Source organism: Chiloscyllium plagiosum, unplaced genomic scaffold, assembly GCF_037043375.1.
Source record: "Chiloscyllium plagiosum isolate Xiang-an unplaced genomic scaffold, Cpla_swu_hap1 HiC_scaffold_48, whole genome shotgun sequence".
NCBI lineage: Eukaryota > Metazoa > Chordata > Chondrichthyes > Orectolobiformes > Hemiscylliidae > Chiloscyllium > Chiloscyllium plagiosum.
In genome coordinates, this window is record NW_028270186.1 from 15368787 (window position 1) to 15382621 (window position 13835).

Sequence of the window (13835 nt, forward strand, 5' to 3'; positions counted from 1 at the left end):
TCTGTGTGTGTGTGTACCTGAACCTTGCTCTGTGTGTGTGTACCTGAACCTTGCTCTGTGTGTGTGTGTACCTGAACCTTGCTCTATGTGTGTGTGTATATGTACCTGAACCTTGCTCTGTGTGTGTACCTGAACCTTGCTGTGTGTGTGTACCTGAACCTTGCTCTGTGTGTGTGTGCACCTGAACCTTGCTCTGTGTGTGTGTGTGTGTGTACCTGAACCTTGCTCTGTGTGTGTGTGTGTGTGTGTGTACCTGAACCTTGCTCTGTGTGTGTGTGTGTACCTGAACCTTGCTCTGTGTGTGTGTGTGTGCACCTGAACCTTGCTCTGTGTGTGTGTGTGTACCTGAACCTTGCTCTGTGTGTGTGTGTATACCTGAACCTTGCTGTGTGTGTGTGTGTATACCTGAACCTTGCTCTGTGTGTGTGTGTATACCTGAACCTTGCTCTGTGTGTGTGTGTGCATGCATGCGTATGCGTGCGTGCGTGCGCGCACACGCGGTGTTTGGAGTCTCCTGATCTGAGGAACGTTGATGGAGGGTTGGCAGTGAAGGCTTTCCCAGACTGATTCCTGCGATGGCAGGACCAAGGAATGGAGAAAGACTGGATTGGGTTTGGATCATAATCACTGGAGTTGAGAAGAATTGTCAGGGGTGAGGGTGGGGTGGATTCTCACAGAAACCCACTGACAGGGACAAGACAGGGTCAACGATGTTCCCCATCATCAGGGAGAGTCCAGAACCAGGGAGTCACAGTCGAAGGATATGGGGTAGGTTAGAGAGAAGGAGAAATGTCTTTGCCCAGAGAGTGGGGGAGCCTGTGGAATTCTCTACCCCAGGATATAGCCCGGTGGACAGAATCCTGAATATTTTCAAGACGGAGTTCTTCGAGATATAGGGATCAAAGGGGAGCTAGTGGGAACAGGGCACGAAGTTCGACTATCAGCCCATAATTAGCAGGCTCAAAGGGGAGATCTCCTACGTTGCTGTTTTGTAAAAGGAAGGACCGGTGTAATTTTCAAACTATGCAGGAACAAACCACTCACAAATGTGTCAGAACATGAAGATCCCTGAAGATGTCTCTCGGAAGTGCCAGCAGATTGTTGTTTCCCAGGGATCTGGAGACCGAGGGGGTAATTAGAACAATCATTAAACACTGCACAATGAAAACGTCAGGAAACAAGCAGGGCTGTGTGAGGCCGGTACCCCATCACCAGGTCACTATTTATTTATTTACATGAGGAGAGTCCTCAACACTGATCCAGGCTCTCAGAGTGAGCAGAACTTCTGACCCTCCTGTTTGTATCTGTCAGCGAGGGCTCCCTGATGGGGCCAGATTAACAGCCCCAATCAGGGAACTCAGATTCTATCAGATCCAGCCGGCTGACCTTGTTACAATCACGACACCACAACGGCCGATTTAATGGCCTGGTCTTCAACCCTGGCAGATGGAACAACATGACAGACTATCACAAAGAGTCAAAACGCAGACAGACACAAGGCACACAGGCTACATACACAGACAGGCACTGACAGATACACATACACACACACACAGACAAATGCAGGCACACACACACAAACACAAACACACAGAATCACACCAACACAGACTCAGGCAGGCACTGACAGCTATACACACAAACACTGACAGAGACAGATACACATACACACAAACACACAAACTACAAGCAAAGGTAGGCATTGACAGATAAACACACAAACACAGGTAAACACTGACAGAGACAGATAAACACACAAACACTGACAGAGGCAGATAAACACACAAACACAGGTAAACACTGACAGAGACAGATAAACACACAAACACAGGTAAACACTGACAGAGACAGATAAACACACAAACACTGACAGAGGCAGATAAACACACAAACACAGGTAAACACTGACAGAGACAGATAAACACACAAACACAGGTAAACACTGACAGAGACAGATAAACACACAAACACAGGTAAACACTGACAGAGACAGATAAACACACAAACACAGGTAAACACTGACAGAGACAGATAAACACACAAACACAGGTAAACACTGACAGAGACAGATAAACACACAAAACCAGGTAAACACTGACAGAGACAGATAAACACACAAAACCAGACACATACAGTCACATAAATACACAGACAATACATAAAGGTAAACACTGACAGATAAACACACACACACACGTAGACACTGACAGAGACAGATACACACGCACAAAGGCACAGAAACAGAGACACACACATACACCACACACTGACAGATGCACATACACACTCTCACACACACACCACACAAACACAGACACACAAACACAGCCAGGCACTGACAGTTACACACACAGACACGGGTAGTCATTGACAGAGACAGATACACATACACACACTATCACACAAACACTGAGACTAAAAGCAAAGGTAGACGTTGACAGATAGACACACAAACACAGATAAACACTGACAGAGACAGATACACACACAAAACCAGACACACGCAGTCACATAAACAAACAGACAATACATAAAGGTAAACAGTGACAGATAAACGCACACACACATCGACACTGACAGAGCCAGATACACACATACACATGCACATACGGGCGCGCGCACACACACACAGGCACAGAAACAGACACACACATACACACAAGCAGACACTGATAGAGGCAGGCACAGCCACACACACACACAGTCTCAGAAATACACATAGGCAGACATTGACAGATAAACACACAAACACAGTCACATACACAGGCATGCAAACCCACAGACAACACACAGGCAGACATTGACAGTGACAGATACACACACAAATGATCACACGCACATGTCCACATGTGATCACACACAAACATACATCCAGTCTCACACACACACACACACACAAAGTTATGAAACCAGTCAGCCACCTGGCCCAGCAGTAAACACAGCTCTGTCGACCCTGCAAAGTCCTCCTCACAACATCGGGAGAGCTGTCTCCCAGACTCGTCAAGCAACAGCCTGACCTAGTCACACTCAGGAAACCATACCTTACAGACCATGTGGCAGATACCACCATAACCATTCCTGGATATGTCCTGTCCTCAGGGGGAAGTACTCAGGGTGATGAGAGTGCAGTGTGTACTCTGGGTGGGGGATTTCTGTGTCCATCACCAAGAGTGGCTTGGTAGCAGTACTGCTGATCGAGCTGGTCAGATCCTAAAGGACATAGTAATTTGCCTGGATCTGTAGCAGGGAACCAACATGAGGGGAAAAACATACTTGACCTCATCCTTACCAATCTGCCAGTTGCAGATGTATCTGTCCATGTCAGTATCTGTAAGGGTGATCACCGTACTGTCCTGGTGGAGACAAAGTCTTGCCTTCACATTGACAACATCCTCCATCACTTTGAGTGGCATTACGACACAAAATACAGAGGCATGGGATTGAGGGTGATTTAGCGATTTGGATCCGAAATTGGTGAGCTGAAAGGAGACAGAGTGTGGTGGCTGAGGAGAAATATTCATCCTGGAGTTCATTTACTGGTGGTGTACCACAAGGATCTGTTTTGGGGCCACTGCTGTTGGCCATTTTTATAAATAACCTGGATGCGGGCATAGAAGGATGGGTTAGTAAACTTGCAGATGACACTAAGGTCAGTCGAGTTGTGGACAGTGTAGAAGGATGTTGCAGGTTACAGAGGGATATAGATAAGCTGCAGAGCTGGGCTGAGAGGTGGCAAATGGAGTTTAATGCGGAAAAGTGTGAGGTGATTCACTTTGGAAGGAACAACAGGAATGCAGAGTACTGGGCTCATGCTCAGATTCTTGGCAGTGTAGATGAGCAGAGAGACCTCGGTGTCCATTTGCATAGATCCCTGAAAGTTGCCACCCAGCTTGGCAGGGTTGTTAAGAAGGCATACAGTGTGTCAGCTTTTATTGGGAGAGGGATTGAGTTTCGGAACCATGAGTTCATGCTGCAGCTGTACAAAACTCTGGTGCAGCCACACATGGAGTATTGCGCACAGCTCTGGTCACCGCATTGTAGGAAGGATGTGGAAGCTTTGCAAAGGGTTCAGAGGAGATTTACTGGGATGTTGCCTGGTAAGGAGGGAAGGCTGAGGGACCTGAGGCTGTTTTCATTAGAGAGAAGAAGGTTGAGAGGTGACATAATTGAGACGTATCAGATTATCAGAGGGTTAGGTAGGGTGGACAGTGAGAGCCTTTTTCCTCAGATGGCGATGACTAACACGAGGGGACATAGCTTTAAATTGAGGGGTGATTGATATCGGGGTAGTTTCTTTACTCAGAGAGTAGTAGGAGTGTGGAACGCACTGCCTGCAAAGGTACTAGACTCGCCAACTTTACAGGCATTTCAATGGTCGTTGGATAGACATATGGGTGAGAATGGAACGGTGGAGGTTAGGTGGGCTTCAGATTGGCTTCACAGGTTGGCGCAAAATCGAGGGCCGAAGGGCCTGTACTGCACTGTGATGTTCTATCACTGTGCTAAAGGGGACAGACTTTGACTTGATCTAGCACCTCCAAACTGGGAACCCACGAGGCACCGTGGGCCATCAACAGCAGCAAAATGATACTCCAGGACAATCAGTAATCTCATGGCCTCGCAGATACCCCACTCAACCATTACCATCAAAGCCAGGAGATCAGCTCGGGTTCAAGAGAGAGTGCACAAGGGCATGCCAGGAGCAGCTCTGGGCATCCCTGAAAATGAGGTGCCAACCTGGTAAAGCTACCCAACGGGACGACGTGCATGCCAAACGGCGTAAGCAGCAAATGGTAGACAGAGCTAAGCAATCCCACAATCCTTGCACTCCAGAACTTGCCGCTCCCCTCGCCAAGCTCTTCCAGTCACAACACTGGCATCTAGCCGACTGGGACAACACATCCATCCTCGGACATGCCAAACAAAGACACGCACCAGAATTCCTAGAAGCATGGCATTCCAACCGGAACTCTATCAACAACCACATTGGGTTAGACTCAACCTCCCCCTCCCTGAGAAAAGGAACAGGAAGTGACTTCACCACAGGAAATAACATCACCACAGGAAATGACATCACCAACCCAAAGAAACCCAAACATATAAAGAGAAAGCAGGAATTTTCAGCATTGCTCCGCCTGAGGCCCACTGAAGATGTTACCTAGTCGGGTAATGAAACGTCTGGAAATGAACCTTGCAGCTCAGCGAACGAACCAACATCCAAGACGTGGAACATTGTCCAGGTCTGTCCTGTACACAAAAATCAGGACAAATGCAACTCAGCCAGTTATCATCCCATCAGTCTCCTCTCGAGCAACTTGAAAGAGATGGAAGGTGCCATCAGCATTCAAGGGTGTTACCGTCACTGAATTCCTCCCACGAGCGACGTCCTGGTGGTAGCTATTGACGAGCAACTGAGTCGGACTCCTATTTAAATCCAATGGGGACAAGGGCAGGTCAGAAGCTGGGAATCCTACAATGAGTAAGTCACCTCTTTACTCCCCAAAGGTGGAAGTCAAGAATGTGACAGAATACACCCATGTGCCCTGCACGGGGGCAGCTCCAACAACACTCAAGAAGCTCAACCCCATCCAGGGACCGAGCAGCCCCTGCTTGATTAGCCACACACCCACAAACACCCACTCCCTCCACCCCCCCCCCCCCGACGCTCAGTAGCAGCAGTGGGTCCCATCAACAAGACGCACTGCAGCAACTCCTCAAAGCTCCTTCGACAGAGACATGGACAGAAATGCACAAGACAGAAAGAGAAACAGAGACAGGGGAACAGTCACAGATCGATACAGTTACAGAGGTCCAGGTAGATCCAGAGACAGACAAACAAACAGACACAGAGAAAGACACACAGGCAGACAGAAAAACAGAGACACCCAGACAGAAACTTACAGATGGTTGAGAGATCTGAGGCCTCGGAATGTGTATTTGGAGAGCGACTGGATGTTGTTGTTCTCTATGAATCTGTGAACAGACAGAGAGCAGGTTGGGGCGGGGAAGCGTCAATCCTTTTCCTTAAAGCTGAGTAGAACAATGTAGAAAAAAGTCAGGGACTTACAGATACTGGAGATGAGATAAACCATTGAACGCATCATTTTGAATCATGCTGAAGGTGTTCGAATTCAACAAGCTGGAGGGAGAAAGGACAGAAGATAATCAGCTGGCTCTCGTGATCGTGGTCCTGTTTGAAAATCCTGCTGCTGGTGGGGGGGGATCTGTTCTCTGAGGCACACCCTCTCCCGCCAATAAGTTGCAGCTGTAATCTTTCGCTGCCTCTGTTAAGGGAGACTGGAAGTGAATGTTTTGAGTCTATTTCAGACTGTAGTCACGTTTAATGTTTTGCAATTGAGGCCAAGGAGAAGCCTTTTTCAAGCAGTGAGTGCTTGCGGTCTGGAATGCATTGCCTGAGAGGGTGGTGGAGGCAGGTTCGGTGGAAGCTTTCAGAAGGGAATGGCGTGCCCGAATTATGGTGAATGGCACGACGGTGCGGACATGATGGGCTGACATGCCGCGACATGTTACAGCTTTCTTCAGCTCAGTGACGTTTGTGTGTGGAATGAACGGCTCGAGGAGGTGCTGGATGCAGGTACAGTTACAACATTTAAAAGCCATTTGGACAGGTACAGGAAGGGGAAAGGGCCAAGCAAGTGGGACTAGTTTGGTTTGGAAACATGGTTGGCGTGGACTGGTTGGACCAAAAGGTCTGTCTCCACGTTGTATGACTCTGTCAACACCGTTTGGTTTACGAAAGCCAGACGTGCTCCCATACTGTTACTGTCTGCTAAGTGGGAGGTTAAGACAAAATCGATTCCACATCTATGGAGGCTCAGTGTACCCACAATCCTCAGCGTGTGTGAAAGTGCTCCATAACTGAACTCTGCAGGAGCACCTGGGGACAGACCGGGTGGTGCCTTTATGAAACCAGACAGGAGCTGTAAAACCCAAAGGCAATGAGCAGGGAAATCTCCCTCTGCGGGTCCTGTCTGGTCTGGTAAGAACGCGACCAACCTTTATCTGTTTTACAAACTTTTGTCATTCATGCACCAGGACACACAGGTCTCTCTCTCTCTCTGCATCTCAGAGCTCTGCAATCTCTCACCATTCACATAATATGCTTTTTATTCACTTATCCCGCCTAAATAGACGATTTCGTCTGTTCAACATTGTGGTCCACTTGTCACATCGTTAGTCACTCAGCTAATTCATCTATCATTGAGGGACCCTCCTTATTATACTCTTTACAACTCAAGTTCCAACCTATTTTTGTCCTGTTGGCGAAATCTGTGACCAGCCCTTCATCGAAGTCGTTTCTATCAATGGTAAATGGTTGCAATCCCAGCTCCAGGCTCTGTGCCACACCATTCAATTGCAACAGAAAATGACCCATTAATCCCTGCTTTCAGCTTCCCATTCGCAAAATAAAAACTGACATTGGTTTTGATATTTCTGGCCAACTCTCTGCTGTACTCGAAATTTTCCTCTGGTTGTTAAATTTTTCGGTAATATTTTTAAAAGCTATTCTGTCCAATCTTTCGACCTGCTGCCTAACTTTGCGCCATGATCTACATTTCGGAGACCAAGAGACTTACAGCATGGGAACAGGTCCTTCGGTCCAACTTGACAATTAACTTTTCACAATTAATCTCGTCCCACTTGTCTGTGTTTGGTCCATATCGCTCCATATCTATCCCATCTATGTACCTGTCCAAATGTTCCAGAAATTACTGCCTCTGACACCCTATTCCAGACACTCACCACCCTCTATCTGCCCCTCGATGTCTTCCTGTATTTCTCCCCTCTCATCTTAAACCTATGCCCCTCTACCCTGGGGAAAATCTATTGGCTACATACCTTATCCTTCACCTCTCTTGGTTTTACAGACCTCTGTAAGGTCACCCCTCAGTTCCTGCACTCCAGTGAACATAGTCTCAGCCTATTCAGCCTCTCACGAGAACTCAAACCTTCCAATCCAGGGAGCATCCGACTAAATCTTTTCTTTCGATGCTATTATCATCAACATTTCTAGCTAGCTGCAGATGTTTCTCCTGAGTTGGGATGTATTTATTCTGTAATTATAAAATATTCCTTGACGTGTCTGCGACTGCATCTCTAGTGAGCGATCCTTTCACCTCACTTGCAAATTCACTTTACCGGCTCTATCCTCATGTCCTTATAATTTGCCTTATTTATATTATGCTAAAAATTGTCTTGGACTCATCCCTCTCTCCCTCAAACTGAAATTAAAATTCGGTCATGTTATGATCGCTAGTGCCTAAACCTGCCTCCACAGTGACTAATGAATCCTTTCTCACTGCTCAATACCAGATCGAATATATCCTGCCCTCTGAACAGCTCCTTGCTCTGAGAAACTATCCTGAAACTATTCTATGGAATCCTCATTTATGAGCCTTGTCCAGTTTATTTGGAGATGAAATCTCCAATGATTTTTGCCACGCCTCATGGACCAGTCTCCAATATTTCTTCCTTTATGCCTGATCCTATTATGTGACAACTCTTTGGAGGTCTGCACATCACTCCCAGAAATGGGTCCTTCCCTTTTTAATTTCTCATTGACTATCCAAACTGTTTCCCACACTTTGAACAGAGGTCATCCCTCTTCATTGTAATACTGCTATCATTGACTAACGCAGCCATTCCACCATTTTTTTCCTAATTCCCTGCCATTCCTAAAGTAACAACATTCCAGCCTTTTTATATTAAGGTTGGAAATGGACACGCCACCTCTCTGGATCGGAAGAGATGATTAAAAGTGACAAAATCGAACCAGAAATCGGGTTAGGCGGGAACCAACAGAAGCAATTTGGCTAACTTCCAGGTTGCAGATCACAGCATCGCACTTTGCAATCATTATTACTGAAGATTTTTTAAAAAAAAAACAATGTTAAGGTATTGGGTAAATTAATCTGAATTGATTACTAATTTCCCTCGTTTGAAATCTGAGGGATGTGGACTTGGAAAGAATGTTTTCGTTGAGACGGTGTGTTCAAAACCAGGCAGCCATGATAATAGAATCCCAACAGTGTGTCAACAGGCTATTCGGCCCATCAAGTCCACACCGACCCTCCGAAGAGCATCCTACCCAGACCCATTCCCCTTCCCTATCCCTGTAACCCTGCCGTTCTTATGGCTAACCCAGCCAACCAGGACACCACAGGCAATTTTGCATGGACAATCCACCTCATCTGCCCATCTCTGGAAACCTAGGTAGCTGAAGGAAACCCACGCAGACATGGAGGGAATGTACAAATTCCACACAGACAGTCGCCTGAGGCTGGAATCGAACCCGGGTCCACGGCGCTGTAAGGCAGCAGTATTAAACACTGAGCCCATGTGAGCGATGTACAGACAGATGGAGAAATGAAAGATTGCATTTCCAGAACACAAAGGTAAAAGGATAGATAGACATCGAGTACAAAAACAGAACTTTTCCCATTCTGTACTCACAGGAATTGGAGAGCAGGGAGGTGAGCAAAGGCATATTCGGAAATACGGCTGAATTTTGCTTTTACGAAAGTTCTGCAAGACAAAAACATTGTTGAATCATGAATAGCTGAGTCCAAGTGCTTTTTCCAGACACAATATAACGGTGTTTGTGAAGCGTCAGCAAAAAAAAAGGCTTTAAGTTTCAAATTATATCACTCTCATTGCTCAGCCTCATGTGCTGGGTTCAAGTTTTATTCTTGGGATTCAACGCATCAGCCAGTTAATGCTGAAGAGTGGTATGTGGGAGTGCCACATTGTCAGTGATAGCATTTTGTGGTTAGAATATACTGGACCATTAATTACCCCTTCAGCAATATCACTGATAAAACCTACCTGGTCATCTGAGAGAGCACACTGCTAGATAAAGCTCCCCCCCACCCCACAATGACCCCACATCAAACACTCCCAGGACAGAGACAGCACGGGGTTAGATACAGACTAAAGCTCCATCTACACTGTCCCCCATCAAACACTCCCCAGAACATGGGCAGCATGGACTGTCCCCCATCAAACACTCCCAGGACAGGAACAGCACAGGGTCAGATACAGAGTAAAGCTCCATCTACACTGTCCCCCATCAAACACTCCCCAGGACATGGGCAGCATGGACTGTCCCCCATCAAACACTCCCAGGACAGGAACAGCACAGGGTCAGATACAGAGTAAAGCTGCCTCTACACTGTCCCCCATCAAACACTCCCAGGACAGGGACAGCACATGGTTAGATACAGAGTAAAGGTCTCTCTACACTGTCCCCCCATCAAACACTCCCAGGACAGGGACAGCATGGGGTTAAATACAGAGTAAAGCTCCCCTTGCAAAGACCCCACGAAACATGGGGTTAGGTACAAAGTAGAGTTCCCTTCACTCTTCTGAAGTGAGAGTGAAGTGTCCTCCACCCCATCAAACATTTCCAGGAAATGTACAGTCGAGGATTAGATACAGAGTATAGCACTCTCTGTTCGTTTAAACTGAGAGCAAAGCCGACTCATCACTTTACTTTCAAACACTCTCATGACAGATACAACACAGGATTAGATAAACAGTTAATCACCCTCAACCCATTGAAACTGAGAGAAAAGCTCTCCGTACAATGTCTCATCACACCCTCCAGAGAAAGGTACAAAACAGGGTAAGTTACAGACGAAAGTTCCCCGAGAGTAAAGCTTCAATTATACTGTACCCAAGAAGTATACAGGCTCACATTTTCATTCACCAGCAACACGATACCAACTGCTGTGAAATGCTGTCCATATTTTTTCTCATTAAAGGAAGCTCTGAAGTGTCTCTCCATGGCCATTGCAAAGGCAATCAAAGTGCTTGATGTGAATTAGATTGAGACTGAGCTCAAGAGACAGCTCAAACACTGCAGCTGCATGAGTCAGACGATAAGAAATATCCAGTAACACGGGGCCTTATTATTTCATATTTACAGCAGTGCCACACACAGTAACACGAGGCATTACTATTTACCATGTACAGGAGTGATATACCCAGTAACACGGGGCATTACTATTTAACATGTAGGGGAGCGACATACCCAGTAACACGGGGCGTTATTATTTAATATGTACGGGAGTGACATACCCAGTAACACGGGGCGTTATTATTTAATATGTACGGGAGTGACATACCCAGTAACACGGGGCGTTATTATTTACCATGTGCAGGAGTGATATACCCAGTAACACGGTGTGCTCGTATTTACCATGTACAGGAGTGATATACCCAGTAACATGGGGCGTTATTATTTAATATGTACGGGAGGGACATACCCAGTAACACGGGGCGTTATTATTTAATATGTACGGGAGGGACATACCCAGTAACACGGGGCGTTATTATTTAATATGTACGGGAGTGATATACGCAGTAACACGGGGCGTTATTATTTAATATGTATGGGAGTGACATACCCAGTAACACGGGGTGTTATTATTTAGTATGTACGGGAGTAACATACCCAGTAATACTGGGCATTATTATTTAATATGTACGGGAGTAACATACCCAGTAATACTGGGCATTATTATTTAATATGTACGGGAGTGATATACGCAGTAACACGGGGCGTTATTATTTAATATGTACGGGAGTGATATACGCAGTAACACGGGGCAATATTATTTAATATGTACGGGAGTGATATACGCAGTAACACAGGGCGTTATTATTTAATATGTATGGGAGTGACATACCCAGTAACACGGGGTGTTATTATTTAGTATGTACGGGAGTAACATACCCAGTAATACTGGGCATTATTATTTAATATGTACGGGAGTGATATACGCAGTAACACGGGGCGTTATTATTTAATATGTATGGGAGTGATATACGCAGTAACACAGGGCGTTATTATTTAATATGTACGGGAGTAACATACCCAGTAACACGGGGCGTTATTATTTAATATGTACGGGAGTGATATACCCAGTAACACGGGGCGTTATTATTTAATATGTACGGGAGTAACATACCCAGTAACACGGGGCGTTATTATTTAATATGTACGGGAGTGACATACCCAGTAACATGGGGCATTATTATTTAATCTGTACGGGAGTGATATTAAATAATAACACCCCTTGTTACTGGGTATATGTACGGGAGAGATATACCCAGTAACACGGGGCGTTATTATTTAATATGTACGGGAGTGATATACCCAGTCATGCGGGGCGTTATTATTTAATATGTACGGGAGAAATATACCCAGTAACGCGGGGCGTTATTATTTAATATATACGGGAGTGATATACGCAGTAACACGGGGCGTTATTATTTAATATGTACAGGAGCGATATACCCAGTAACGCGGGGCGTTATTATTTAATATGTACGGGAGAGATATACCCAGTAACACGGGGTGTTATTATTTAATATGTATGGGAGAAATATACCTAGTAACACGGGGCGTTATTATTTAATATGTATGGGAGTGACATACCCAGTAACACAGGGTGTTATTATTTAATATGCACGGGAGTGATATACCCAGTAACGCGGGGCGTTATTATTTAATATGTACGGGAGTGACATACCTTGTAACACGGGGTGTTATTATTTAATATGCACGGGAGTGACATACCCAGTAACGCGGGGCGTTATTATTTAATATGTACGGGAGAGATATACCCAGTAACGCGGGGCATTATTATTTAATATGTACGGGAGAGATATACCCAGTAACACGGAGCGTTATTATTTAATATGTACGGGTGTGATATACGCAGTAACACAGGAGTGTTATTATTTAATATGTACGGGAGTGACATACCCAGTAACACAGGGGTGTTATTATTTAATATGTACGGGAGTGACATACCCAGTAACGCGGGGCGTTATTATTTAATATGTACGGGAGAGATATACCCAGTAACACGGGGCGTTATTATTTAATATGTACGGGAGTGACATACCCAGTAACACGGGGCGATATTATTTAATATGCATGGGAGTGACATACCCAGTAACACAGGGGTGTTATTAGTTAATATGTACGGGAGTGATATACCCAGTAACACAGGGCGTTATTATTTAATATGTATGGGAGTGATATACCCAGGAACACAGGAGGGTTATTATTTAATATGTACGGGAGTGATATACGCAGTAACACGGGGCGTTATTATTTAATATGTACGAGAGTGACATTCCCAGTAACATGGGGCGATATTATTTAATATGCATGGGAGTGACATACCCAGTAACACAGGGGTGTTATTAGTTAATATGTACGGGAGTGATATACCCAGTAACACAGGGCGTTATTATTTAATATGTATGGGAGTGATATACCCAGGAACACAGGAGGGTTATTATTTAATATGTACGGGAGTGATATACGCAGTAACACGGGGCGTTATTATTTAATATGTACGGGAGTGACATACCCAGTAACACAGGGCGTTATTATTTAATATGTACGGGAATAACATACCCAGGAACACCGTGCGTTATTATTTACCATGTACGGGAGTGATATACCCAGTAACACGGGGCGTTATTATTTAATATGTACGGGAGTGATATACGCAGTATCACGGGGCATTATTATTTAATATGTACGGGAGTGATATACCCAGTAACACGGGGCGTTATTATTTAATATGTACGGGAGAGATATACCCAGTAACACGGGGCGTTATTATTTAATATGTACGGGAGTGACATACCCAGTAACACGGGGCGATATTATTTAATATGCATGGGAGTGACATACCCAGTAACACAGGGGTGTTATTAGTTAATATGTACGGGAGTGACATACCCAGTAACGCGGGGCGTTATTATTTAATATGTACGGGAGAGATATACCC

General features: G+C 45.3%; 1 protein-coding gene across 5 annotated transcripts in view; it reads right to left on the bottom strand.

Moving 5' to 3' along the window:
- Window positions 1-13835, bottom strand: part of lgi3 (leucine-rich repeat LGI family, member 3) — a 77105-nt gene that overhangs the window by 11428 nt on the left and 51842 nt on the right. For 4 of the 5 annotated variants that reach the window (XR_015754918.1, XM_087984438.1, XM_087984439.1 and 1 more), the window contains exons 2-5: window positions 9475-9546; window positions 6068-6139; window positions 5902-5973; window positions 1045-1116 (exon numbers count right to left, since the gene is read on the bottom strand). Coding sequence is in view for 4 of the 5 variants with exons in the window: in XM_087984438.1 (XP_087840564.1) it covers window positions 1045-1116; window positions 5902-5973; window positions 6068-6139; window positions 9475-9546 (288 nt within the window). In the remaining variant the exon portion in view is untranslated. Of the gene's footprint in view, window positions 1-1044; window positions 1117-5901; window positions 5974-6067; window positions 6140-9474; window positions 9547-10717; window positions 10755-13835 lie in introns of those variants that run through there. The other variant, XM_087984440.1, reaches the window with a different exon arrangement.